Source organism: Diceros bicornis, chromosome 17 (assembly GCF_020826845.1).
Source record: "Diceros bicornis minor isolate mBicDic1 chromosome 17, mDicBic1.mat.cur, whole genome shotgun sequence".
Classification (NCBI taxonomy): Eukaryota; Metazoa; Chordata; class Mammalia; order Perissodactyla; family Rhinocerotidae; genus Diceros; species Diceros bicornis.
Window position 1 is genome coordinate 20,900,732 of NC_080756.1, and position 26,426 is coordinate 20,927,157.

Genomic DNA, 26,426 nt, shown 5'->3' on the forward strand with positions numbered 1-26,426 from the left:
GTACAGTGATACTTTGGCCTCTATATGTCTGATTTTTTTACCCGCTGTGTAGGGGTGGTGAGGTAGCTGCAGCCTAGGACCACAGAGCGACCAAAAGCGACCTGAACACCAGCCACGCGGCGAAGTGGAAATACAGTCGCATTCGGCTAGCGGCTCCGGCAGCCCGCGCTGACTTCGCTTCACTTTCCTCCGGGCGGAGTTGCTGACAGACAGGTCGTCTCAGCCACCCCAGCCGCGCGTTTTCTCAGCGCCCCGCCCTCCCAGAAGTGATAGGTAGCTGGCCTCGACCAATGGTGACACACCACCGTAGGCGCAGTAGCCAATCAGCGGTTGGGAGCCCGGAAAGGAGCGGGGCCGAGTTAGAAGCCGCTGGCGCGGCCAGGGGGTTAGCGGCGCGGCTCGGCGCGGCGGCAGAGGTAAGATGGCGGCCGTGCTTGCTCTTTCCCTTTGCAGTTAGGCTCCTGCTTCGTCCCTTCTGTGCGCTCGGAGCTGCTGCTCTGCCTCATTCAGCGTCGGGGTCGCTCTCCTCCCATAGTCTCCTAGGACCCAGATTCTCTGGTGCCCGGAGCCTTGGACAAAATGGCGCTTGCACGCGCCGCCGAGGACGGGCAGGGCCAGCCGTGAGCTCTGAGGCGGGCCGGGACAAAGGCGGCGTGCAGGGAGGCGGAGACGGGGCGGCGTGGTGGCTTCGCTGGTGCTTCCCCCTCGTGTCGCCGCCGTGCGACTCCTTGAGATATTTTCGGCGCGGTAGTGGTCGGGGTGGGGCGGGCATGGAGGGAGAAGTTGAGGTGAGCAAATCCTCTCGTGCCTGGGGGGACCTGGGCGGAGGGGAGTTACGGAGCCGTGACTTCGGCCTGTCCTTTAGAAACTACTCGCGCTCTGCCCGGATATCGTGCAGCAGGAATTTTCGGAAAGGGTAAGGGCGTTTTGATCTTTTGTGTGACCCTGCAGGTTTTGGTATGAACAGGATTCGGATCCACGTCTTGCCGACCAATCGGGGGAGGATCACCCCAGTGCCCAGGTCTCAGGAGCCCCTGTCTTGTTCGTTCACTCATCGCCCATGCTCGCAGCCTCGTCTGGAGGGGCAGGAGTTTTGCATTAAACATATCCTTGAAGACAAGAATGCACCCTTCAAGCAGTGTAGTTACATATCGACGAAGAATGGAAAAAGATGTCCCAGTGCTGCCCCAAAGCCTGAGAAGAAAGATGGGTATATATGCCTAGATATCTATGTCGTTTGTACTTTTAGTTGTAACGTGAGAGGGGGATGTGGTATGACATGGGCTTGGGCGGAGCTGCCTGAGTTTTTAGGTCACGTACTTGTAAAATTGGGGATATGGATATATCCGTGGAAAATGAAAAAAATCTTAAAACGGTAGAAAACTGGAAGGAGACTTCCGTTTGGGGCACTCAGTTCATCTCTTTGGATCTTTTCCCTTACCTGTAAAATAAGGGATATTCTAGATTAGTCTTAACCCTGGGGGTCCATGGCTCTTTTGGCCATTCCTAAACTTTGTTAATATGCAAAATTGTATGTATGTGTGTTTTTCTGGGAAAGGCTTCATAGCTGGCATCATATAAGCAAAGGTATCCATGCAGAAACATAGGTTGGCTAGATAATTCTGCATATGTATCTTTTGGTTTTAAAATTGTGTCCCACATCTTACTACCTACAATGGATTGATATTGAAGTAAAATGTAGAGTTGCCTTCCGGAACTAGTTTTGAAAGGTAAAAGTGGATTCCTTTGATTTGTTGTGAGATGACGTCAGCATTTTTTTTTTTTTTTGTGAGGAGATCAGCCCTGAGCTAACATCCGCCAATCCTCCTCTTTTTTTGCTGAGGAAGAGGGCCCTGGGCTAACATCGGTGCCTATCTTCCTCCACTTTATATGGGACGCCGCCACAGCACGGCTTACCAAGCAGTGCGTCGGTGCGCGCCGGGGATCCGAACCAGCGAACCCCGGGCCGCCGCAGCGGAGCGCGCGCACTTAGCTGCTTGCGCCACCGGGCCAGCCCCGACGTCAGCATTTTTATAGGTGGAATGTTTTGTTTGGTGGATAGAGCATTAGATTATGCTACCTGCTTTCCCCTTTAGTAATACCAAGTGACTTGACCTTGGGCCAGTTAAATTACTCTGCCTCACTGGCCTTTTTAATTTGTTAGTGAAGTTAATAGCTATTTTAATTTCCTAAAAATGATCTAAAGATCAGTGACTATGAAAATCATTGAACTCTTTCACGAAGGAACCTATCTGAGTATAAAACTTTTTGTCTTCTCAGGGTGTCCTTCTGTGCTGAACATGCCCGTAGGAATGCTCTGGCACTTCATGCTCAAATGAAGAAGACCAATCCAGGGCCTATGGGTGAAACACTCTTGTGCCAACTGAGCTCCTATGCTAAGACAGAGCTGGGGTCTCAGACTCCAGAAAGTAGCCGCAGTGAAGCCAGCCGAATTCTGGGTAAGGCTTTTTCTTACGATGAAAAAGGAGGAAGAAAGTTAACAAAGAACTTATTTTGGTTTAGTACAGTGTCTTGAACTTATATGGCGCTTGATAATGCAATATTATTGTTAATTCATTGGCACTTGGGTGAGAATTCCAGGATTGCTATGTCGTTCACCAGTTCTTTTCAGTTGAAGTAGTGTGTTCTTAGGTTTAGTTTCCTGAGTTTATGACTATTTCCTTCATTGCTGTTTTTATACTTATCATCTTTGTTAGGTAAGGTAACTAGGTAACTTCAGGAAACAGTAATTTTGAGTTGGCCTTTCTGTCCTTTTAAGGGCATGGTTAAACTCATTTATGTTATAAGTAATCTTACCTGGGTTGTATCTTTTTGAGCTGTTTTTATTTGCCAGTGCCTTTGAACTAAGTTTTCTTAAATTTAAGATTTGGGTCATTGTGTTAAGTAATCTAGTTTTGTGTGGTGGAGTTACAGAGGTGGGAAGTCTTAATGGCTGCTCTCCCTTCCTTGCCTCAGATGAAGACAGCTGGAGTGATGGGGAACAGGAACCCATTACTGTGGATCAGACATGGAGAGGTGACCCTGACAGTGAAGCTGATAGCATAGACAGTGATCAAGAAGATCCCCTAAAGTAAGTTGTAACTCCACATAAGGCTTTTAAGTATTTGATGTAGTTAGTATGTGAAATGTAGTATTGCATGCCGTTAATAGATCAATAACCTAGGGGGATTGAAGATAGCTTAGCTATTTGTGAGGAGTAACGGCTTCTGTATATTGAAGTGTCATGGTTCATCACCATCTTCAAGGCAGGATTTGATTCTTTTTTAGAAGTCGTCTGATTTGGGAAAATTTTTGGACATCAAATTCTACACTTGAGAAACTAGGGAAGAAAGTAGGAAATTTCTTGGAGATAAGAGTGGGAGGTGGGTTGCGAAATGCTTAGATGAGTTAAAGAGAAAATTGATGGAATGGGTTCTTGGTTTAAACCTCAGGAATAATAAAATGATTGTATTTGAATAACTACTTTTTTTGCAAAGTTACATTTTATGGTTTTTTTTTTTTTTAAGAAAAATAAAAAGATGTTCAAGAGTTTCCTTTGGTTTCATGCCTAAGAGAAACAGATTTAGAAACCCAGAAGTGAGTAATCAGCCTAATTCTATCTTACTAAGGTTCTGCTCTCCCTTAACCCACAATCACCTTAGGAGTTGTAGAAACATGAAAAACATTGCCGCTCCAAAGTCTCAGGTTGCTGTGTCTCATGGTTTGCGTTGAGTGTTTTTTTTTTTTCCTTTCTGACTTCTGTCTTAACACTTCCCACTGACAGTTAAGGTAGAAGTACTGTATATAGTGGGAGGGGGTAATGAATTTCTGGACTTGACTGTGTTGGACTTAAATTCTTAGAATAGCATCTTCTTCATTATTTAGGACTCTGAGGTTTATAAGAAGTCGTTTAGGGTTACATTTTCTGAGTAGAATAATTTCATCTATTTCTCTTGAGTAATCTCAGCGTAGTCAGGAAGTACTTATTTGGAAAGTTCATCTAAGTAGTTTGAGAAGGAATGTTTGTTTTCTAGCAGGATTCTCTCACAGTAGTAACTTTATACCAAACATATTCTTTTTTTTTTCTCCCATTGTGCTTCTAGAAATGCCAGACTTGCTGCTTTGAAGAGGTGTGTGCTCTGTAGGGTCACAAAGTGACTGTCGTTTGGTGTGGTAAACACTCAGCTTTGAACGTCCAGAAACTTGATTTTGTCAGTAGTAACCTAGAGTGGATCAGTCTCTAGGGGATACATTCATGCTAATCTAACTTACAAGAGACTGCTATATAAACCAAAATACCAGGTAGTTTTATGAGAAGTATAAATGTTAAAAGGAGTAGGTAATTGATGTCACTTTATCCTAAAAGGAACATTCAAAGAGGAAAATAAAGCCCCAGATATGCTCAACTATTAGGCAACTACATATAAGGCTTTCCTTAATTCTCCCAGTGAGATTATCCAAAAAAATTTTGGCCCACTAAAATATATGTGTTTTTAGGGATGTAAATACAGTTGTTAAATGTCTGCTTATAATATTTAGTTTGTTAATATGGTTACATATTACTGTCCTGTGATAGTTAATACAAGTGTTTGTTTAATGGAATTCTTTTAATTAAGAATTTTCATCTTTGGTGCCAATGTTTTTGCCATCACTAGGACCACTTTTTGAATCATTAACAATTTATAGCATATATCTTCATTTGCTTGTTTCAGAAAGGGTGTTTTTTATATTGTTTATGTTGTTGTCATTGGAGATTTTATCCTAACTAGAATTACTTTTGGCATAGTTTTTTCCCCTACTTGCAGGTATTTATATGCGATTTCCCTCAAGGTAACCATTTACTTAATTGCATTGTAAAAAATAATCTTTAAAAGCTCATTTACAGCAACATCCAACACTGGTGAAGTTTTAGCTTAAGAGTGATTGTTAAATCTTTCTTTCCTTTTTTAAGTAGTTATCGTATGACCTCTACACACATCCAGAGCCTTTTTTCGTAAAGATCCATTCAGGTTATTGAGTCTTCATCATTGTTATCAAAATAAAGAAATTTGGGAGAATGCCCTTTAATAAGAGACACTGTTTAATGGAATATAAAGTGACTCACTCTTTTTTGAAGATGAATTCTAGTAATAATATCTTGACTTATATTTATGCATATCAGAGCAAAGGGAGTTAGTACATGATTTTAATAACTAACTGAATGTCTGGAATATCTGTCTTTAAATAAATGACCCGTTGGTCACATGAACTAGGCATTCATATTAGTTAGGGTGCTCACACACGCCCCTTCTCCCCTGAAAATGATTTGTAGTAAATTCTAATTGTAGTGGCTTCCCCTTTATAAATTCTAGTCCTTAGACCATTGGGTAAATTCTCTTCTCACAGGGTACAATGAAATTAATTTCATTTTAATAAACTTGATATTAGGTTAAGGCCTCAGTATTTTAGGGTTGCAGACATATTAATGCAGACATGGCCCATTTTCCTGAAAATGTAACCTAGTCACCTTGGTTAGACATTAGATATTTTTAAAACTCACATTTTCTTATAGTCTTAGATTTGTCCTTTCTCTAATTTGCTGGTTTTATTCATCATGTTTTGGTTCTTAGTCTCTGTTCACTTATTTTTAATTCAGAGTATTTTGTAGTTTTATTTCTCTTATACACAGATAGTATTGGCTCTTATATATTTAAGAAATATTTTTGGTGGAGATTACTGGCTTTTAGTCAAAGTTAATAATTTTATTTATTCTTTGTATTTCAGTGAGTTCACAGCTGATTTTTAAAGAAAGCATAATTTTTGGATTTAAAATTAGTTTGAGTATGGGATTTGTGTTTATTGCCTTTTACATAATGGAAATAATTTTTACTCAATACAAAAATATCAAGTCAAGGTATATACAGTCACGTGTCGCTTAACGATGGGAATACCTTCTGAGCAATGCGACGTTAGGGGATTTTGTCACTGTGTGAACATCATCGAGTGTAATTCCACAAACCTAGATGGTATAGACTACTACACACCTAGGCTATACGGTACTAATCTTATGGGGCCACCATTGTATATGCGGTCTGTCGTTGACCGAAACATCGTTATGCAGTACATGACTATATCTAGCTTGTTCTTTCTGCTTATGTAATGATCACACAAGACAAATGGAACCAAACGTCTTTTAAATTTGCGGTTAATGTCTTAATTTTGAGTTACTTAAATCAGAGACAGGAAACAGTCTTCAATGAAACTGCCATTTAACTCATTTGCTTAGGTAACTTCATTAATCACTAGAAAAACTTTTTAAAAAGTTCTGTTTATAATTGGCAGGAAAGCTTACTAAAGTTAATGTGGATCTAGATCTTTGGCAGTTAAGAGTTAACCCAGGCCGACTGTATTTTGAGAATATTGTCAAGAAAATGAGCTGAGGGGCCGGCCCGGTGGCACAGCGGTTAAGTGCGCGCGCTCTGCTTTGGCGGCCCGAGGTTCGCAAGTTCGGGTCCTGGGCGCGCACTGAAGCACTGCTTTTCAAGCCATGCTGTGGCAGCGTCCCATATAAAGTAGAGGAAGATGGCCACGGATGTTAGCCCAGGGCCAATCTTCCTCAGCAAAAAAGAGGAGGATTGGCATCGGATGTTAGCTCAGGGATGGTCTTCCTCACACACAAAAAAATGAGCTGAGGACAGTGAATAGCCATTGTGACCAGTATTTGAGGGCCCATGTAAGCTCCAATGTAGAAATGTATTTTTAAATTAGAAGTTGTAATTATTTGTTATCTTTTGTACTTTAATTAAGATATATCAAGGTACTTGCTACTAGATTGAACACTTTTAAACTGTCCTGACTGGTAAGTGATTTTTCGGTATTAAATTATTAACTGGAATAAGAATGTAGAGTTATAAAAATTTTGAGTGTTCTATGTCTTTACTTCTTTTTAAACGTAATGCAAATAACTGGGAAAAATAATGAAACATTTCCCTTTCCCCGTATTGTAAGATCGTACATTAGTATCCATTCTTGGAGATTTTCTTTTTTGTTTTGTTTTTAATAACAAAATTTGAATGGTAAAATGGCTGTGTGAAAATATTCCTGTTTAATAAGGTGATTGTCTCAGCACTGACTACTTGTTAAATGACAAACTTAGGTCTAACCTCTACCTTTTTCTCCTTTTAAGTTTGAGTTTTATTATTGTGCTTTCTTTTTCTTTGCTGAATTCTGTGTTTTATTCCAGACATGCTGGTGTCTACACAGCAGAAGAAGTGGCCCTGATTATGCGTGAAAAGCTAATTCGTTTGCAGTCTTTGTACATTGATCAGTTTAAACGACTTCAGCATCTACTCAAAGAGAAGAAACGACGTTACTTACATAATCGCAAAGTGGAACATGAAGCTCTAGGCAAGTTTTATGCCGGTTCCAACGTGCTGTTGTGGGTTCACCGTGTGAATTTGGTAGTAGTTAGATTTATTTCTGTCTTGGTACCTTGAATGGAGGAGAATTTGCTTTTGAAACTGCCTCTCTTATGGCCAGAGATTTCCCTGTTTACTTCTTGTTAATTTGGAGAAGCATCCTTGATTGGTTGCTTGGTGAATAACATCTTGACCATTGTGACTCTCCAGGTAGTAGTCTTCTGACTGGCCCAGAGGGACTTTTGGCCAAAGAACGAGAGAACTTAAAGCGTCTAAAATGTCTTCGGAGGTATCGTCAGCGCTATGGAGTGGAAGCCTTGCTACACAGGCAGCTGAAGGAACGCAGGATGCTGGCCACAGATGGTGCCGCCCAACAGGTAATTTGTGTATATACCTCTAAGATGTATATATTTGCTTTATTTACAAAGTTAAGGTAATCGTCAAAACACTGTTGTACAGTCTTGGCTCTGAAATCTGACTTGTTGGACGTGGGGTATGTTGAAAAAAGCACTTATCTGGAAGTCCAGAGACATGGGATCTAGTCTGAGTTCCCTTCTGACCAGTTCTGTGCCTGCACTGATAACTTCTCTGGGCTTCTGTTCTCATCTGCAAGCTGAGGGGTTGCCATAGATTTCTAAATTCTTTGGTTCATTAATTCTTCAGTTCAGACATAGACACAGGTTAACCTAAGTTGCTTGGGAATCTTGTTTTATTTATTTATTTTTTGTGAGGAAGACCAGCCCTGAGCTAACATCCAATGCCAATCCTCCTTTTTTTTTGCTGAGGAAAATTGGCCCTGGGCTAACAGCTGTGCCCATCTTCCTCTACTTTATATGGGACGCTGCCACAGCCTGGCTTGACAAGTGGTGTGTTGGTGCGCGCCTGGGATCTGAATCTGTGAACCCGGAGCCGCCGAAGTTTAGCGTGCGCACTTAACCGCTGCGCCACTGGGCCGGCCCATGGGAATCTTATTTTAGAAGGTGGGAAGATAAGTAGAATAGGAGCAGGGCCGGCCCTGTGGCTTAGTGGTTAAGTGCGCACGCTCCGCCACTGGCGGCCCGGGTTCAGACCCCGGGCGTGCACCGACGCACTGCTTCTCCAGCCATGCTGAGGCCGCGTCCCACATACAGCAACTAGAAGGATGTGCAACTATGACATACAACTATCTACTGAGGCTTTGGGGGAAAAAAAGGAGGAGGATTGGCAATAGATGTTAGCTCAGAGCTGGTCTTCCTCAGCAAAAAGAGGAGGATTAGCATGAATGTTAGCTCAGGGCTGATCTTCCTCACCAAAAAAAAAAAAAGAATAGGAGCAATAAATGTCAGGAGATAAGGTTGATAGGAAGCAGAGTTAAGTGATTATTCTTAAGTTTGTTTCTCATGCTCTTCGTCTCTGCTTCAGTAAGAGTAATTCCATTTTTATCTCTTTATTTGTTAAGCGTCCATGTAAAATTACAGTTTAAAAAAGGGTTCTGCTGAAAGACAAAGTAGTTTGAAAACCATTAGGCTACATCATACTTTTATAGAGAGGTGTATTTTGGATTAGGGTTGACTCATTTGGACATGAGGTTTTAAATTTTTTTTCCTTTTGAATAGTATTGGTGAATAAATTTGTTAAATGTTGAAGTTTATAGTCTTTAAGGATGTACCTTTCTTATATGTTGTAACTTGAGTATTCTTATAGATAAGTGGTTGTATGTTCCTATGTGGGTTTGTTGTGATTTATCTGTTTTCTCCATTTTAGGCCCATACCACTCGTTCCAGTCAGAGGTGCTTGGCCTTTGTGGATGATGTTCGTTGTTCCAATCAGTCTCTTCCAATGACCAGACACTGCCTTACCCGTATCTTTTTTTCTGTTCGGTTTGCTAGCTAGACTGAAGGCTAGTGGGAATCTCTGTGATAGCTTGTTTCATTGAAGGTGTTTGTTTTTATTTGGCCCTGAATCAAGGCCAGCAGTTTGCCGAAGCTGTTGGTTTCAAGCAGGAGCCTAAAGAAATGTCTTTCTGTGGTCTGTTGGCCATTTCAGAACTTTAGAAATGTAATGGTCAATTCATTAGAAAGAAACATCTGAGTCATTGGTAATAGATATGGGCTAATATTTATTTGTGGTTGATTAATACTGGGATTCCAAAATATAGAGATCCCTGATTTAACTTGCATATTAGAATTATAGTACTGATGGGCCGGCCCCATGGCTTAGCGGTTAAGTGTGCACGCTCCGCTGCTGGCGGCCCGGGTTTGGATCCTGGGCGCACACCGATGCACCGCTGCTCCGGCCATGCTGAGGCTGCGTCCCACATACAGCAGCTAGAAGGACGTGCAGCTATGACATACAACTATCTACTGGGGCTTTGGGGGAAATAAATAAATAAATAAAATTAAAAAAAACCTTATAAAAAAAAAAGAATTATGGTACTGTTAAATCCAGTTATTACAAAAAAAATCACTGTGGGTTTTCCATCAAAAACAATAGGATGATTATAAACGGTGAGCTTCCTTTGAGTATTATCCTTTTATATGGTCAGGCCCCTAACTTGTACATTTTAGACCTCATTCAAATTGGAAACTTACTGTTTCCAAAAATGGGATGATTCCTCCCCAATTAATTTGCCTTTGAATCATCGTAGCATCTCTTAATTTTGCTATGGTACTACATTTACTATCGGGCTGCAAAACTTTTTGGGTTGTTTATTGGATTGTGAAAGTGAAAATCGTTATTATGGACACTGATTGAGAAAGTTACTTTCACAGTAAAAACACTTGTTAAATATGATGATCTTCATTATGTGAAAGGCATAAATCTTGCTGGATTTCATTTGCCTGGCAAGAGATACAAGATATTTGGAAAGTAAAATATATTTTCTGTAATAGGAAGAGAAGGAGAGCCTTTCCTTGATCTTTTGAAAAGACAACTGATTTTTTTCTTTTAAATATTTTACCAGTTTATTAAATATTGCAACAAATGTCTTATAAAGAATTACTCTCCTTAATATATAAAATACTTGTGCAAAGTAATTAAAAACTAAAGATAAATGCTCAAAATATAATTGGGCAAAGGCTGTCTGTGGACAGATTAAAAGTAGAAGTAGCTGATAGTTGAAAAGTTTATCTTCACTATAAATAAAAGAAATAGGAAATAAAACAAGGAATTTTTTTTAATCTATAGATTTGATACTTGTATACAGATGATGTTTAATGAGTGGGAGTGAATTTCAGAAGTTGGTGAGGGGTATGGTGAAATAGGCTCTTCTAAACACTGCCAGTGGGAATATGAAGTAGTACAAGCTTTTTAGAAAGCACTTTGACAATATTCATATTCTTTGATATGATAATGTCACCTCTGGGAATTTATTTTAAGGAGATAATCAAATGCAGACGAGTATTTTTACGTGAAATTCCTCCAGCTGGAGATAGCCTTAAAACTTTCAGAGATGGGGAATAGAGTAGAAAATTATGATGCAACATAATATGGAATATGTTTAGGCGTTAAACATTTAACAAAATTTATGAATGACATGAAAATGTTTGATAGTGACAAAAATAGGATATGGAATTCTGTAGGGTATATTTTAACTACATGGAACTAAATACTGGGTGGGAATGTAGTAGAGAGGTGACTAATTTTGGATGGTGGGGTTATGAATGCCCTTTTTTCCTCTGCTTTATATAACTTGTCAGGTTTTCTTGGTGAGCTTGAATTACTTTAAATGGCAAAACCTCCAACTGACAGATATTAAAGAGTATTTTAGACTTTTCTTCTAGTACTATACTCAAATAGTTTATGGGAATATTAATATTTTAAAAAACAAAGTTGAAAATGAAATATATTTGAAAAGAGAAGGGTAGTATAATTTTTTCTTTTATGCTCTTTTCCTTTCCACTCCATAGTTGCTTAAGTCACTTACCCTTCCTTAAGTCCTTATCCCAGAGAGAGATGCGACTGCCATTGGTGACCTGTTAACTCTTTACTCTGGTCTAATGGAGACAGCACTGGACTGAAAGTGAAGGACCCAGACTCTAGTTGTAGGTCAACCATTCCCTTCTCTTGTCTCTGTTGTCCCCATCTGAAAGGAAAGGGGGTGGAGGAGGATGGGGGGGAGGGTTTTTCCAGGATATTGTGGTATTAAATTAATAAGAAATTTGTTAAAGTCCTTTGAATTCCATGTAAAAAGTTTTGATTAAAACATTTAATTTAATGGATTAACATTTTAAATGTTAATAATTTAAGTAAGATTGGGCTTCCTAAGCACATTAGAGATTGTTTAGATTTTCTTAAGCACAGAGACTACAAATCTGATTATTCCCATTAGATTCCTTTGCTTTTTCATTTGGTCTTTCATTTTCATTCAATAAATATTTACTTTGTACTGTTTACTGTTTTTAGAGTAGTGGTTCTCAAATGGGGTCCATTTTGTCCCGTTTGGCAACGGGTGGAGACATTTTTGCTTGTCTCATAACTCAGGGTGAGGGTGCTACTGACAACTAGTGTGTAGAGGCCAAGAATGCTGCTAAACATCCTACAGTGCACAGGACAGCCTGTAATGTCAGTAGTGCCAAGGTTGTGAAACCCTGCCTTAGAGTTTAGCAGTTTTCAAGAATAGATTGAAAGAAGTGGCTTTATTTAAGAAGTTTTATTTGGTTTAATAATTATAATGTACATTAGATTTTTTAATTTTTAAAAATTACCTTAAAATTTTGGAGATGAAGATTACCCATAATTCCATTATCCTGGGTACAATCAGTTTATAGAAAATTGTGCTTTCTGGTTTAAAAACAAGCCCAAATTTGAGAAAATAGTTGTTTATTAATCTAGGGATAATAACCATGTAGTTAGGATTTCAAGAAATGGTAACACTCAAATAAAATGTGTTTTGTAGAGTAACTTGAACTGGAATTTTGATACTTTATCTAATCATGATTTTAATTTTGATTCATCCTACAGAGCTTTGCCAACTTGGAAATATAGCCCTTTTCTGCTTCTATCCTTAACAGAAGTTGTTAGGGCTCCTGGAGCGTTCCTGGAGTATTTCCTTCTCGTGGGCCCTCATAAGCAAAATTGTCTTCTTCCCTTTCTCTTTGGGATCATAACAGAACTCCCCTGCACTGAAACCACCTCCCCCTAAAAAAAAAGGGAGGAGGAATGGAAATTTATTTTTATTTTCTGTGAGAATGTGATACCTAGTTACTGTTACTAGAGCTTCTATTTTTCCCCAATCCCCTGCTGCTTTAAACAAATTTATCATGTAAATATTTTGGAAACAAGGTTCAGAAAGGTTTTGCAAACTTTTTGCCAGTCTGCTCAATAGAGCAGAAAGAGCATTGTATCTCTTGCCTCTTGGAGAGAAAGGGTTGTTAGGGACCTCTGCAAGCTATTTGCATTTGCCATGACATGCTTCTGAATAGGTGTAGATTGCTAGGATTGTTATTGCTGTTTGCTTAGCACTATGTTTTCAAATGTTTTGTGTTTGACCCTCATGAGGGAGAACAAGATTAGTGTCTCTATTTTAAATGATTAGGATTCTGCAACAGAGGTTGGGGACTAGTTTTAAATTACTGATAGAGCTAGGATTAGATGCTAGTAAATTTAGACACTTATTTTGAGAAATAACTTCAAAAATTACTAACTGCATTTGGTTCTGTATCAAATGTAACCAGTTATCTTGTGTAGTCCTCACTTTGAATTTTACGTGGCAGACAACGCTTCTATTTTGTACCTCCGATAGATCCATTTTATTTCCCTTGACCGTTTTTCTACAGATATTTGTCAGGACACGAATCAGGTTCTCTTCAAATGCTGCCAGGGGTCTGAAGAAGTACCCTGCAACAAACCAGTTCCTGTAAGCCTCTCTGAGGATCCCTGCTGCCCACTGCATTTCCAGTTGCCTCCTCAGATGTATAAGCCCGAGCAGGTACTGTCTGTGCCAGACGATCTGGAAGCCGGCCCCATGGATCTGTACTTGAGTGCTGCTGAGCTTCAGCCCACTGAGAGTTTACCTCTGGAGTTCAGTGATGTAAGTTAGAGAAGCTCTGCTCTGGTTGGCACTTGAAGCAAGGCCTTATTTATTAATGGTAAGAATAGGTTAGTTTTGTGGTCAGGAGAGTTGATAAAGTTTTTGAAATTATATATGTATGGTTGTATTTGTATGTTAGCATTTGTATGTTAGCATATTGATTTAGAGACAGTTTAAATTTGCACAAGTTTTTCTTTTTCTGTGGGAATAAGGAAAATTGTAAACTGAGGGAAATTGGAAAGTCAAGGTTATGGTTGGTTTTGGTGTAGCCAGGAAATTTGGTACCCATCCACAAGGTGATTCACTAGAATCTGTTTTTTTTTTTTTTTTGGTGAGGAAGATCAGCCCTGAGCTAACATCTGCCAACCCTCCTCTTTTTGCTGAGGAAGGCTGGCCCTGGGCTAACATTCGTGCCCATCTTCCTCCACTTTATATGGGACGCCGTCGAAGCATGGCTTGACAAGCGGTGAGTCGGTGCGCGCCCGGGATCTGAACCAGTGAACCCCGGGCCGCCGCAGTGGAGCGTGCGCACTTGACCACTTGCGCCACCGGGCCGGCCCCCATAGAATCTTAATAATACAAATAAGTTCTCATATCTACTCTTGACAGTGTAAACTTGTGTTTTGGCCCTATGGTAAGGATTTTCATTTTCAGATTAATGTGTCCCTCAAGAAATGGCTCTAAGCTTAACTCTGGTTGTTTTTCATTTTTGATATGTTAGTACAGAGTCTATTGTGAATGTTTAGAACAACAGTGATCTCCCTAAGTATTTACTTTTACCACCTTCTATGTATGTACACTACTCTGCCTTTTTCAGCTTGTTCCTCGATTAGTCCAAGCCCATAAACTCATCTGATTTCATTTGTTTTCCTAATTAGCACTACCCTACTATTTGATTTTAGGGATCAGTTGACGTTCCGTCTTTATCTTGGCACTTTGCTTAATCTTTAGCCTTCTGGATAAAGGTCTTCATTATTTATTCTGAAGATAAATCTTCTGAATTTCATAATAAAGGTGTCTTGTATATAACCATGACACGTTTAAAGTGACAAATCTAAATGGAAAATTCAATATAGGTTGCAAGATTGTTTGCTAAGGGTAGAAACAAGGTTTGAGTGGCCTCAAGGGTATTGGTCACTAAAAAAGATATCCGGACAGAGTAATATCTGAAAAAGTGACATTAAGAATAAACTGATACCAATTTTTCTTTCATAATTTCTCCCCCTTTTTCTCTTGGTTATATACTGTCTGTAGGCTTATTAAACTTTTGATTTTCATTACTTCATTTATAATAAAATTATAATTTTTGTTATAATCTTGATTATAATTGCTTTTTAAAAAGTTTCTTTCACACAGCTTCTTAGAATATGAAAACTAGAAAGGGACCTTAGAGATTATATACTCAATCGCTTCCTAAACTTTTCCAATGTGGACATGTTGAAGAGAGTAAATGAATAGATAGCCTTAGATTGATAAAGACAGATTTTTGTCCATTTCCCTTCTTATTACATGCGAAGAAAACCCAGAGAAGTGCTATATTTTTTTTAAACTTAGTAACAGTTAACACTTAGAGCAACTTTATAGGGTCTAAAAAATAACCTAATAAGCACTACATCACCAGATTCTCTTCAAATATTAATGTACATATGTAGAAACTAGCACGTGTTTTCTGTAGGTTTAATACCCTATGTACTAGGTTATTAACTTTTATTTTGTCTGATTGTTAATTTCTAGAACCATTTCTGTTTTGACCTTTTTGCTTTTCCCCCTTGGCTTGTTTTTGCCATATTAGTTTAAAATGGTGTTTTCTTTCTCAAATCTTTGCTAATCTAGATTTAAGAAAATATGACTTCCAATATGTTTGAAGAGTATATTCCTGTTTGCTCTTTAGAGATACACAAAATATTAGACATTATAAGATGTGATCATAGGCGAAAACTGACATTTAAGGAATCTTAATTTAAAAAATATTTTAAAATATTTCATCAAATCTGTTAATCCTAATCCTTATTTGTGGCATGAATTTTTTAAAGAATGTATGAGAAGTAACCTTATTTTTGAGAATTCAGTGGGTTTTTAGCATGGACCTTTGTTGTTAGAGGTTTAAAAATGATAAACAATCACGTGTTTGTATGTGATCATCTATTATGTTCATATTAATGTACTTTTGATAAACCACGTTGGTCATTAAAAAGTATAGTTTTATGCTTAATGTTTGGAGGTAAAAATTCTCCAGAAAATGTTGAAAGAAAATCCAGTTTTAGAAAATTTTTGTGTTCCCATAAATTCTGGATTTATTTATTAATATGAAATTATGCTGGGAAAAAATTTCTTAATTATATGAATTTCACCAAGCAGTCTTAACTTGTTACTTATGTTCTGCCTTAGATATCATTTCTATAACTTGTTAACTTCTGGTAACTTTACTTATGGGAGGACCAGGTATCTGATATTAGTATGGCTAAAAATTCAGCGTTTCATTCTGGATATTACACTTGCCTGTTTTCTGTGCTTTGATCCAAGGATGTTTGGCAAGGAACAACCTAATACCTTAATCCTATTACTTTGAGCTTGCTTGCTTTTTGTGTGTGTGGTTTTTGAGCTTTGTTTTTGAGATCAGAACAAAATGTGGATTCTGTCTTGTGTCCTGATACTTACGTCTCTAAATATTCCTGTTATGATAGGCATTTCTGCTGATACTTTCTTCCTTTCTTATTTTAGGTTCCTTTTCCCAATTTTAATTCTTGTAACAGACAACACTGAGTATGTGAGAAAAGCCTGTTCAGTATCTATTTTCCTTTAAAAACATTTCCATACCATTGTCATCTTGAGACTTAGAAACCTTTTGCCTCACCACTTAAATGGGTTCTTTTAAATTCCGAGTTATTTGTATAATAATTGTGCATAGTAAAAGAATTGGAGAAAACAATTCATAATCTTAATTGTGTGAGAACAGTGGTTTCTGTGGATAGGACAGAAGTTTCTTTCTTTTTTTTTTTTTTTGGTGAGGAAGACCAGCCCTGAGCTAACATCCATGCCAATCCTCTTTTTGCTGAGGAAGACTGGCCCTGGGCTAACATCTGTGCCCATCTTCTTCTGCTTTATATGGGACGCCGCCACAGCATGGCTTAACAAGCAGGGCGTAGGTGCACGCCCGGGATCCGAATTGGCGAATCCCGGGCCGCCACAGCGGAGCGTGCACACTTAAGCACTTAACCGCTTGCGCCACTGGGCCGGCCCCAGGACAGAAGTTTCTAACACATGAAATGGACATTAGGAGCTGACTATCCTTTTCCCTATGTTTCTGCTTAAACTGAGCAGCTTTAAGTCCACTATGTTCTTTAATTATATTCTTTTCCTTAATTATTTTGAAGATGTGATTCTCATTTTTGGTGAATAGCACCGAAAAAGGGAAAGGATTTCAAACTCTCAGACTTATTTAAAAGCAGAGAACTAAGCTTTTCATGAAGCTCCATTGCTGGAAACATAGAGCCCCTGTAAAGTGGATTGGGCGTAGGGGAGTACAAACCCTTAAGCATTTTTCAGTCTTGGAAAGGAGAGTTTATCAGTAGACTCTTAGATAGTGATGGCATGAAAGTCATTTTGAAACATCGTCTGAGCTTCTGTAATGCTTTAGGCCCTGAATCAAGACCAGTGGTTTGCTGTAGCTGTTGGTTTCAAACAGGAGCCAAGAGCAATGTCTTCCTATGGTCTGTTGGCCATTCAGCACCCCAGTGGAATGGCCAGTTCAATTGGAAGAAACATAGTCTGTAGAATATAATGTCCTGTTTTTTTTTTTTTTTTAGCAGAGCAATTGGACTATGTTAGATTTAAGAATCAGGGACTTAACCAAAATAGTATTTCTTAGCTATTCAGAGGGACTTTGAGTTTGTTATCCTTTCTCTCCCTTCTCCCTCTTGCTCACTGGCTTGCGTTGTGGCTGTTAGGACATTAATCAAGCAGTCTCATATTGTCCATTCTTTTAAGGCAGTATTTCATTTTAATTTGTAATTATACCGATTGTCCTATTAGATTCACTGCTGTTGAACTTAGATGTTGACTACAGTTAGTCTTAGAATATGCTTTTAATACATATTTTTTTATTGTGGTAAAGTATTTGTAACATAAAATTTACCATTATAACCATTTTTAAATGTATAATTCAGTGGTATGAAGTATATTCATAATATTGTGTAACCATCACCACTGTCCATTTCTAGAACTTTTCCGTCAGTCAGCCCAAACAGAGACTCTGTACCCATTAAACTATAACTCCCACTTCCTCTCTCCCCCCAACCCCTAGTAGCTACTATTATATTTTCTGTCTCTGAGTTTTCCTACTTAAAAAATACACTTTTTAAAGCTACTATAGTGGTCTGTGTTTTATATTAAGCAACAAGAAAAAATTCTTAGTGCTTTCGGATCTTATCCCATTTGTTGGACATTCTGGGAAAATCTTTTTTTGATTAAAGGTAGGCAAGGGGTGAGGAAAGTATGAGAGAATTGCTTTGAGGTTTGCCAAAAAATATACCAACTTGAGCTTATTATTCCCTTGGTATTGCTGATAGGCTTTTTCTTTCTTTTCCTAGGACTTGGATGTTGTGGGTGATGGTATGCAGTGCCCTCCTTCACCCTTACTTTTTGATCCTTCACTAACCCTTGAAGATCATTCAGTCAAAGAAATTGCTGAAGGCTCAGTGGATATTTTGGCAAGTGAAGAACAGCCCCAGCCAGGCACAGGGTTCCCTGCTGATTCTGGCTAGCATGTACTCCCAGGGAGTGGGGTTGTTATCACAATTAGACTGTAATGGTGCCTCTAGATGGCAGTTCTCCAGATGGGCCGTTAGAGAGGACACCTAATGCCGTGGTCCCATATCTCAGACAGCTGGACACAAATTTATTTAGCTAACTAGAAAAGGTTAAGATGAGGAATCTAGGTAAATTGTTCTTTTTAAGGGTGAGTTCAACACTGGAATTGTTTTCATCGTAGAGTAAGGACAAGTTCTATGATTTGGCTTTTTTTCTTTGAGACTTAGGTGGGATACCAGTGGCCCTGACTGAAGACCAGCAGTTAATACTATAGCTGTTGGTTTCAAGCAGAGGCCCAAAGGACTATCTTCCTGTGAGCTGTTGGCTGTTCTGGAACCTCAACGGAGAGTGGCTATTTCATTTGGAAGAAACAACCCACAACTCTCCCTCCCATTTAGAGAGTCTCAGGAATGCTACAAGTAATAACTTCTGACTCCAAGGGTCAGGGATAGTTAAGTATGGGGACGAGCAATGACCCATAGTTGTTTTATTTCTCCTGTCTTGTTCTTGCTGGTACTATACATGGGCATTGATAAGTCAGATTCATGCTTCAGACCACAGTGAATGAATTTTTAACCAAAGTGACTTTCTTTTAACAGGGCCAGATACAGATGGCTGGAGATGGGTGCAGATCGCAGGGATCTCGAAATTCTGAGAAAGCCTCTGCACCATTGCCTCAAAGTGGAGTGGCTACTGCAAATGGGAAGCCAGAACCCACTTCTATCAGTTGATAGTTTGTTTTGGGAACCATTTGACTTTGGAGGATTTGAATTTCCCGTTCTTTAAACAAGTATTTCTGACCATCTCTCACTGAAGAACAACCCAGACTATCTTGTTTTTTTCCTGGGTTATTGTATGCTATAGTCAAACATAAACCAAATATTGGGGGAAGGGACCAATAGTGTCTAAAAGTTTTGGGTGTCTTTCTCCATGCTGAGCAAGGAAGAGAGAGAGAGGTGATTCCTGTCAGAGCTGCTGTGATTGAGAGAGTATTTGGGCCTGCGCCTAAGGGGAGAGAGATCTTTATAATAGGATTTCCCAAGTCTTGGAACAAATCAACATGGTGTTTAGGTGGGAGCTGTGTACCTTTGGGATATTGATGGTCCTAATGTTTGGTTATCTCTATCTAACAGCCTGCGTTTTAGGCTTTTCTTGCCTCTCACTTAATTGGGTAATCTGAACCCCTCCCCCCAATGGACTCTGACCTATAACCTCTAAGAAAATAGCCCATAGGACTGGGCCCTCCTTAACCATCTATTTTGCTTCTAACCTATGTAAATTTCTGTAGTGGCTATCTTATGTAAGATTAAAATAAAAAATTATTGTATATAGTTTCTTATAAATGTTAAAATATTATGAAAATGTAATGTTTTGTTTGAATTTGGGAGTATATGTCTATTTTTGGAGTCCTTAGGGAGCTGTCTGTGATGGGAAAGGGAAAACAGGACAGATATACTTCCATCCCAAGAAGTAAATACATTTTTAGTAACTTATTTTGGTTTTGGATTGAAGGATAAGATAAAAACTTGTAAGAAGTGGAAAGGGGTGGGACTTCCTTATTAAAGCCGGCAAGTTACAAATATCTTCCTTTTCACCCTCCTCTCTGTGCCCTCTACTCCCACTTCCATTTCTTTCTCACAATTAATGCCTGATTATCATCTCAAGATTCTTTAGTGCTAGGAATGTATATATAAAACTTCCAGAGACATTGGGCCTGATGCTGGATCACAGAGATAGGCATAAATTGTCCAGATCATTTTGATGATGATTCTAAGGGTAGGGTTAAAATAGAAGTTCAGGTAGGTTAAATCACCTGTGCTAGAAGTTATCTATTACTATAATGCATTATGACAAGGAGGCCAAAAGATGACCTTCTATAAGAATTGAACTGAGGAACAGGGAAAGGGTTTATACAGTTAACACCATCACCTTGGCGTTAGTTTACGTATGGTTGGAAGTAACTCAGAAGGCCCATCAGATGAATTCCTGAGGTCACCTTTAACAGGTCTTGCAGTAAACTCTTGCAGTTTGTGGTATCTGCTCCTTTCTTGTCTAGTACTTTTTACACTTTATCCACAAAGACAAACATTACTTGTTATGCAGCTGTGAACAAGAACGTATCTGCTCCTGCAACAGAGTATACCTTTTCCCACTGTTTGAAGAAGTAATCTGCAAACTGCTAGCATCATCCACGTCACCCAAGGTGATTGTTTGGTAAATTAACAGGCCCATGAGCACTTGTTTTTGGAGGGGGGATGGAAGCCAGGGAATCTGCATTCTTAGCACCCAGAAATTCTGGTGGTCACTCAAGTTTGCAAACCCAGCGATGGTGAGTTTTGAGAAGGCCACATACAGCTACTACTCTTCTCTAAGGTTGTGGCTTCTATTAGGCACGGGCAAACATCAGAGTTTGGTAGGAAGAGCCTCAGTCTGTACCATATCTCCAAGAAAGTCTGCTGCTTGATGGAGTCCTTAAGTACAGGTTCCCTGTTAGAAGAAATGGCCCAGTACCCCTGTAGTACTCAGTCATTGGCAGCAGCCTGAGGGAAGTGTGGCCTCAGTGTAACACCTTGGTAGATCCAAAGGTGAGGAATCTGGAGGCTGTCAACTGCTTACAGTGGGTTCTCTTGGAGGAAGATCTGGGTGGCATACCTCCATGGCCTCTACAGTCTACCTCTTGTGTCAGATCCATTTCTCCACTCATGTTCATAATTCCTGAGGGGCCTCTCTTCCTTAGAGGAACTTAGGTTAGGGGTACGAATTACAGCTCCAATTGCTGCAGTTTGTCTTTGGGCCACGACTTGTGCTCATTTTCCAGTAAACATTCTGAATTCCTTTCATCCCTGGTTATCACAGTAGGTCTTGGTAGCTTACCTGGTAGTGGGAACCTAACATTCCTGAGTGGGAACCTAACATTCCTGAGGAGTCTTGAGCCTTTGGTAATCGTGCCCTTCACAGGCCAGGATTGCTGTACAGGTTCGCTTACACTTGGGCTAGGGAGTACCAAGCTGCACCTGTGGTAGAATAATCATCTCGCAAGATGTCCATATTCTAATCCCTGAGTCCTGTGAACATGTTACCTTGGCAAAAAGGACTGTATAGATGTTAAGGTTAAAACTTGGAGACGGGGAGAGTATTCTGGATTTTCCAGGTGGGCCCAGTCTAATCACATGAGTCTTTAAAAGCAGAGAGCCTTACCTAGCTGTGATCAGAGAGAAATGACTGTGAGGATTCGGTGTTGGTTCTGAGATGTGGGGGAATATGTACAGGGATCAGAGAAGTCTGTAGTTGCTGAGTATGGCCCCCAACCGACAGCCAGCAAAGAATTAGACCTCAGTCCTATATTGCGTGAGACTGAATTTTGCCAACACCTGAATCAGTAGGAAATGGACTCCTGTAGAGCCTACAGAAAGGAGCACAGCCTACCTAGACCTTGATTTAAGCCTGGTGAGATCTGTGCTGGTCTTCTGACCTATAGAACTATAAGATATTACATTTATGTTGTTTGAAGCCACATTAAGTTTGTGGTAATTGGTATGGCAGCAACAGAAAACTAAAATAGCACCTGGGTTTTCCTACTTCTGTTGCATAAAAGAAGCCCCGCTTCCTCCTGCTAATCAGTCAATTATCCTGCCAAAATGGAGGCTCCTTTCCTGCTACTTCCTGGACACTGTTGAAAGAGTCCTGGTGGCAGAAGCAGCTTATAGTTCAGTCGGAACTTTGCTGTGCCCCCTGGCAAGAATGCTCTCCCCTTTGGGACCAAGACCTCTAACCTTACAGAGCCTAAAATTTTGAGATGGAAATACCCCAGTGGGTCGTTGGGTGTAGTAAGTAGGGCTACTCTGCTTCCATCCCTTGGTCCTGAACCCATTATTCTTCTCAGTGGAATGTAGCACTTTATAGAGATCTCTGATTCAGTGCATATATTGTGTTTTGAAGGATGGCACCCATCCTTGCAAAGTATTTCCTCTAAGGCCAGCTGCTTTTGGAAGGTGAAGTATGTGCTATGACCAGTGGGTCCCTCCTTTTCTGTGCAGTGGATTCCTTGGTCAGGTGCTGTGTTGTGTGGAGTTTCATGCCTGTGGTTGCTGGCTAAGGTCCTCTGAGCAGGAAAGGCGAAACCCATACCTGGAATAGGCATCCCTGTAAGGATGTACCACTCGCTCTTCTAGGATGGAAAGGGCCTATTCTACTTACTACCAAGAAGACTGGTTGTGTGATTGAGCAATAGTGCCATATCAGGCACTCAGTGTTGGTCACTTGTTGGCTGGTTAGACATTTGGAAGGGGCAGTAGCTAGTTGGTAAGTAGTCATTGGTAAGTAGGAGTCCATGTCAGCATAGCCTTCATCCCTTACTGTGTCTACTTTGCTTATGTACCTGTCCTAGTTCTAGGGTGGCTGATGATGAAGGATGGCACACATCAACTGACGAAGTCATTTTGTCCACTTGGTTGGTCATTGCCTTTTCGACGGAGGATGCTTTCTTGGGGGATGTTAATAAGTGTTAGAAAAAAATCTTCACATTTCATGTGAATTCTCATATCTAGTTACATGTCTCTATCTCACCCTCTTTGTGTCTGATCTTCTAGTCTTTTTTCTTCCAATTCCTGACCAACTGGCCAGGCCGTTGGCCACTGCTCACGAATCTGCCCCCGGATACGGCTGTAATGCAGCTGCCAACAATTTATGGTTTGCACACACAAACTGAGCCCCCCCACCATCTATAAACCAGGCTTGTTTTTTTTCTCCTCCAGTTGGTCTTGTGGGTACCCACCTTTAGTGAGCAGTTGGAAGGGCCTCCAGTATGATGCAGGACCATGGTGACACTTCAGGTTTCTGGGTATCAGTGTCGACTCAGACCTATGTCCACTAATCCTTGAAAAGACTGAGTATTCCCTTTTCCCCAGTGTGTAGTTACCCAAATAAATAGGGAAGTATTGAAGGACTCATTACTATATGTACTGGTTGTAGTGGTGCAGGGTCCTCACTCTTGTGGACCTGTCTCTTCAGTCACTGGGCTCTAAATCTGAAAGTTGGCTCAGGTCTGGGAACTGAGCAAAGGAGTGTAACTTTTTGTTAGGATGACCACCGTGAGTCTCCAATCCCTCCATTCTTATTTTCTTCTGATTGTAGATGTTAAGCAGTACCCTTGTGGCTACCCATCTAGTTTATCTCTAGGAATGTTATATTCTATTAACCATCTCCATAACTCCCTGTGGGTCAGCCTGTTGGCTGCCCTCTGACAGTAATTGTGTTTTGACAATAATTGTGGTTCCTTGACTTTTGGCAGTCAAGTGCTGCCCACCTGACTTCTTTTACTTAGGAGCCCCATCATCTTCGTGGCTATTACCAAGCTCAGTCCTGGCCTGCAGAGGAGAAGCCTCGTTAAACTTATTAGTGTTATTGATGCTCCTCTCACCAGTGCATTCCTGATGGCCTTCGTGAATGGGAGTGTCCTCTGGGCCTCACATAATAGACCCGTTGTGGCATGCCCTTTTCCCTGCACCTTTTGATTCCTTCCTCTGTCTTCTGCCAGGGCAACTCAGGCATTTTCATTTTGCTGACGGTTGGCCATCATTTTTTCCAGGTTTCTGAGAGGCATCCTAGCAGTGAGTTTGCCCCATTCCCTGGGGTCCTTGCCAAGGTGTTAAATCCTGTGTACTGAGAAAGTGCTCCCAAGTCAATGACTTCCTGCTTATCCAGTCTTGTTTTTTGGTCCTTTGATCAAGCACCCACAAAATCCAGTTCCAGGGGTATTCCCCTGGCTCCTACCAGTACATGCTAGCTAATTCTTACAGCTCCTTTGGGGTCCAGTTTCCTCCCTTATCAGGCCTAGTGCGTTTCTAGCTGGATTATGCTGGAATTTAACTCTAGTTATTGGCCTGGCAGCCAAGAGATGAGGTGGAGGCAGATTTGGGGAGAGGGAGAGGACTCGTGCTTTGTGAGGAGGACCCCCTTTAGTTCTCACATGTGGGAAGTGCTAGCTCTTGCTAGAGAGTGATGGGCTGCTTCTGCAAACTGAGGGTTTAGGGAAGTCTGCAGAGCCAGTATTCTCACAGGCTTCCACCCAGATGTCTTCATCCCATATTTTAGGGTCCCACGTTTTTCTAGTCAGGCCCCTGACCTTAGCATAACAGTACAATCTTGGTTGAGCATTTAAGCTTCTCTGGAGTTCACCTCTTACTGAGTTCTCAGCCTGGTCCTCCAGAGCTTTATCTGCTCTTATGTTGCAGATAAGGCCTCCTTTTTTAAAAAATTTAATTTAATTCGATTTAATTTAATTTAATTTTTCTTGCTGAGGAAGACTCACCCTGAGCTAACATCTGTGTCAGTCTTCCTCTATTTTGTATGTGGGTTGCTGCCACAGCATGGCTGCTGACAAATGGTATAGGTCTGTGCCCTGGATCTGAACCCACGATTGGGGCCACTGAAGCGGAGCTCGCCAAACTTAACCACTAGGACATGGGGCTGGAAGGGCCTCCTTTTAAGGAACCCCTCTGGCTCTCCTACTTAACTTTTAGCTATTTTTTTTTTTTTTGTGAGGAAGATCAGTCCTGAGCTAACATCTGTGCTAATCCTCCTCTTTTTGCTGAGGAAGACCGGCTCTGAGCTAACATCTACTGCCAATCCTCCTCCTTTCCCTTCCCCCCACAAAGCCCCAGTAGACAGTTGTATGTCACAGTTACACATCCTTCCAGATGCTGTATGTGGGACGCGGCCTCAGCATGGCCGGAGAAGCGGTGCGTCGGTGCGTGCCCGGGATCCAAACCTGGGCCGCCAGTAGCAGAGCGCACACACTTAACTGCTAAGCCACGGGGCCGGCCCTAGCTACTTTTTAAAATTTAATTGTACGTTACATCCCCAGAACTTACTAATCTTTTTTTTTTTTTTAAGATTTTTATTTATTTATTTATTTTCCCCCCAAAGCCCCAGTAGATAGTTGTATGTCATAGCTGCACATCCTTCTAGTTGCTGTACGTGGGACATGGCCTCAGCGTGGCTGGAGAAGCGGTGCGTCGGTGTGCGCCTGGGATCCGAACCCGGTCCGCCAGCAGCAGAGCGCGCACATAACCGCTAAGCTACGGGGCTGGCCCGGAGAATTTACTAATCTTATAACTGGAAATTTGTACCTTTTGACCACGGTCACCCATCCCCATGCCCCCACCCCCTACACTCTCCTTGCTCCCAACCTCTACTGCCTTTGGCAACCACCAGTCTGTTCTCTGCTTTTTCTGTTTTTATGAGTTTGGTTTTATTTTATTTTATTTTATTATTTTTTTTGTGAGGAAGATCAGCCCTGAGCTAACATCCATGCTAATCCTCCTCTTTTTGCTGAGGAAGACCAGCTCTGAGCTAACATCTATTGCCAATCCTCCTCCTTTTTTTCCCCCCCAAAGCCCCAGTAGATAGTTGTATGTCATAGTTGCACATCCTTCTAGTTGCTGTATGTGGGACGTGGCCTCAGCATGGCCGGAGAAGCGGTGCGTCCGTGTGCGCCCGGGATCCAACCCCAGGCCGCCAGTAGCGGAGCGCACACACTTAACCGCTAAGCCACGGGGCCAGCCCTGAGTTTGGTTTTAGATTCTGCATATAAGTGAGACCATACAGTATTTGTCTTTCTCTGTCTGACTTATTTCACTTAGCATAATGCCCTCAAGGTCCATCCATGTTGCAAATGGCAAGATTTCCTTCTTTCTCACAGGAAGCCTTGTGACCAGTATGTGTCTGGGATAAAGATAGGTCGATGCCTTCAGATTGCAACAACCAGGAATGATGTAATGGGCAAGAGGTCATAATCTCAATCTTATTTGAAATCTAGGTTCCTCTAAGTGGAGAGAATATTTTCCGGTTTCCCTGTTCTTTCATTTTCCTAATGCTTTGGGTCCCCAGCTGGCCCAGCTGCCCAGATCCCACAGCCTGCAGTGATTGGCTATCCTGGTTATAACCCCAGGTCACCAGGACTGTCACCGTTCTAACGTCATCAGGGAATACCACCTGGCCTCACTGTTCAGCCCCTGTGGATGGTTCCATTTGATCAGTGTATCTAACTAACTTTTCTCAGACCTAGTCTGCTTGGTTCCAGTGCCCTTCTGCTTTGACCAGGCGTCACTGATACAGCTGACTCACAGTTCTAGGGATGGGGGTGGTGGGTGGAGAACTGAGGAGTACAGTTTGAAAATGACTTCTATTTCCTTGCCCAGTGTTATGTT

The 26,426-nt window shown here is 40.8% G+C and overlaps 1 protein-coding gene and 3 non-coding genes across 9 annotated transcripts; all 4 read left to right on the forward strand.

The window, feature by feature from the left end:
* Window positions 1-353: 353 nt before the first annotated feature.
* KANSL2 (KAT8 regulatory NSL complex subunit 2) lies at window positions 354-19,596 on the forward strand. 6 transcript variants are annotated; one of them, XM_058558383.1, is made up of 11 exons: window positions 354-416; window positions 952-1,210; window positions 2,281-2,459; window positions 2,977-3,091; window positions 4,104-4,130; window positions 7,223-7,390; window positions 7,612-7,774; window positions 9,141-9,237; window positions 13,154-13,407; window positions 17,997-18,116; window positions 18,816-19,596. In XM_058558383.1, exons 2-11 carry the CDS (start codon window positions 960-962, stop codon window positions 18,945-18,947), a joined length of 1,506 nt encoding a protein of 501 aa, XP_058414366.1. In that variant the 5' UTR covers window positions 354-416; window positions 952-959; the 3' UTR covers window positions 18,948-19,596. The 6 variants fall into 6 exon arrangements, with proteins under 6 accessions (XP_058414366.1, XP_058414369.1, XP_058414372.1 ...); XM_058558385.1 differs by lacking the exon at window positions 354-416 and having other exon boundaries at window positions 806-1,210; window positions 13,154-13,305; XM_058558386.1 differs by lacking the exons at window positions 354-416; window positions 17,997-18,116 and having other exon boundaries at window positions 805-1,210.
* LOC131416591 (small nucleolar RNA SNORA2/SNORA34 family) lies at window positions 9,329-9,465 on the forward strand. The gene has a single exon (XR_009222611.1). It is a non-coding gene; the product is annotated as a small nucleolar RNA SNORA2/SNORA34 family (small nucleolar RNA).
* LOC131416592 (small nucleolar RNA SNORA2/SNORA34 family) lies at window positions 17,042-17,174 on the forward strand. The gene has a single exon (XR_009222612.1). It is a non-coding gene; the product is annotated as a small nucleolar RNA SNORA2/SNORA34 family (small nucleolar RNA).
* Window positions 18,455-18,592, forward strand: LOC131416594 (small nucleolar RNA SNORA2/SNORA34 family). The gene has a single exon (XR_009222613.1). It is a non-coding gene; the product is annotated as a small nucleolar RNA SNORA2/SNORA34 family (small nucleolar RNA).
* Window positions 19,597-26,426: the final 6,830 nt, after the last annotated feature.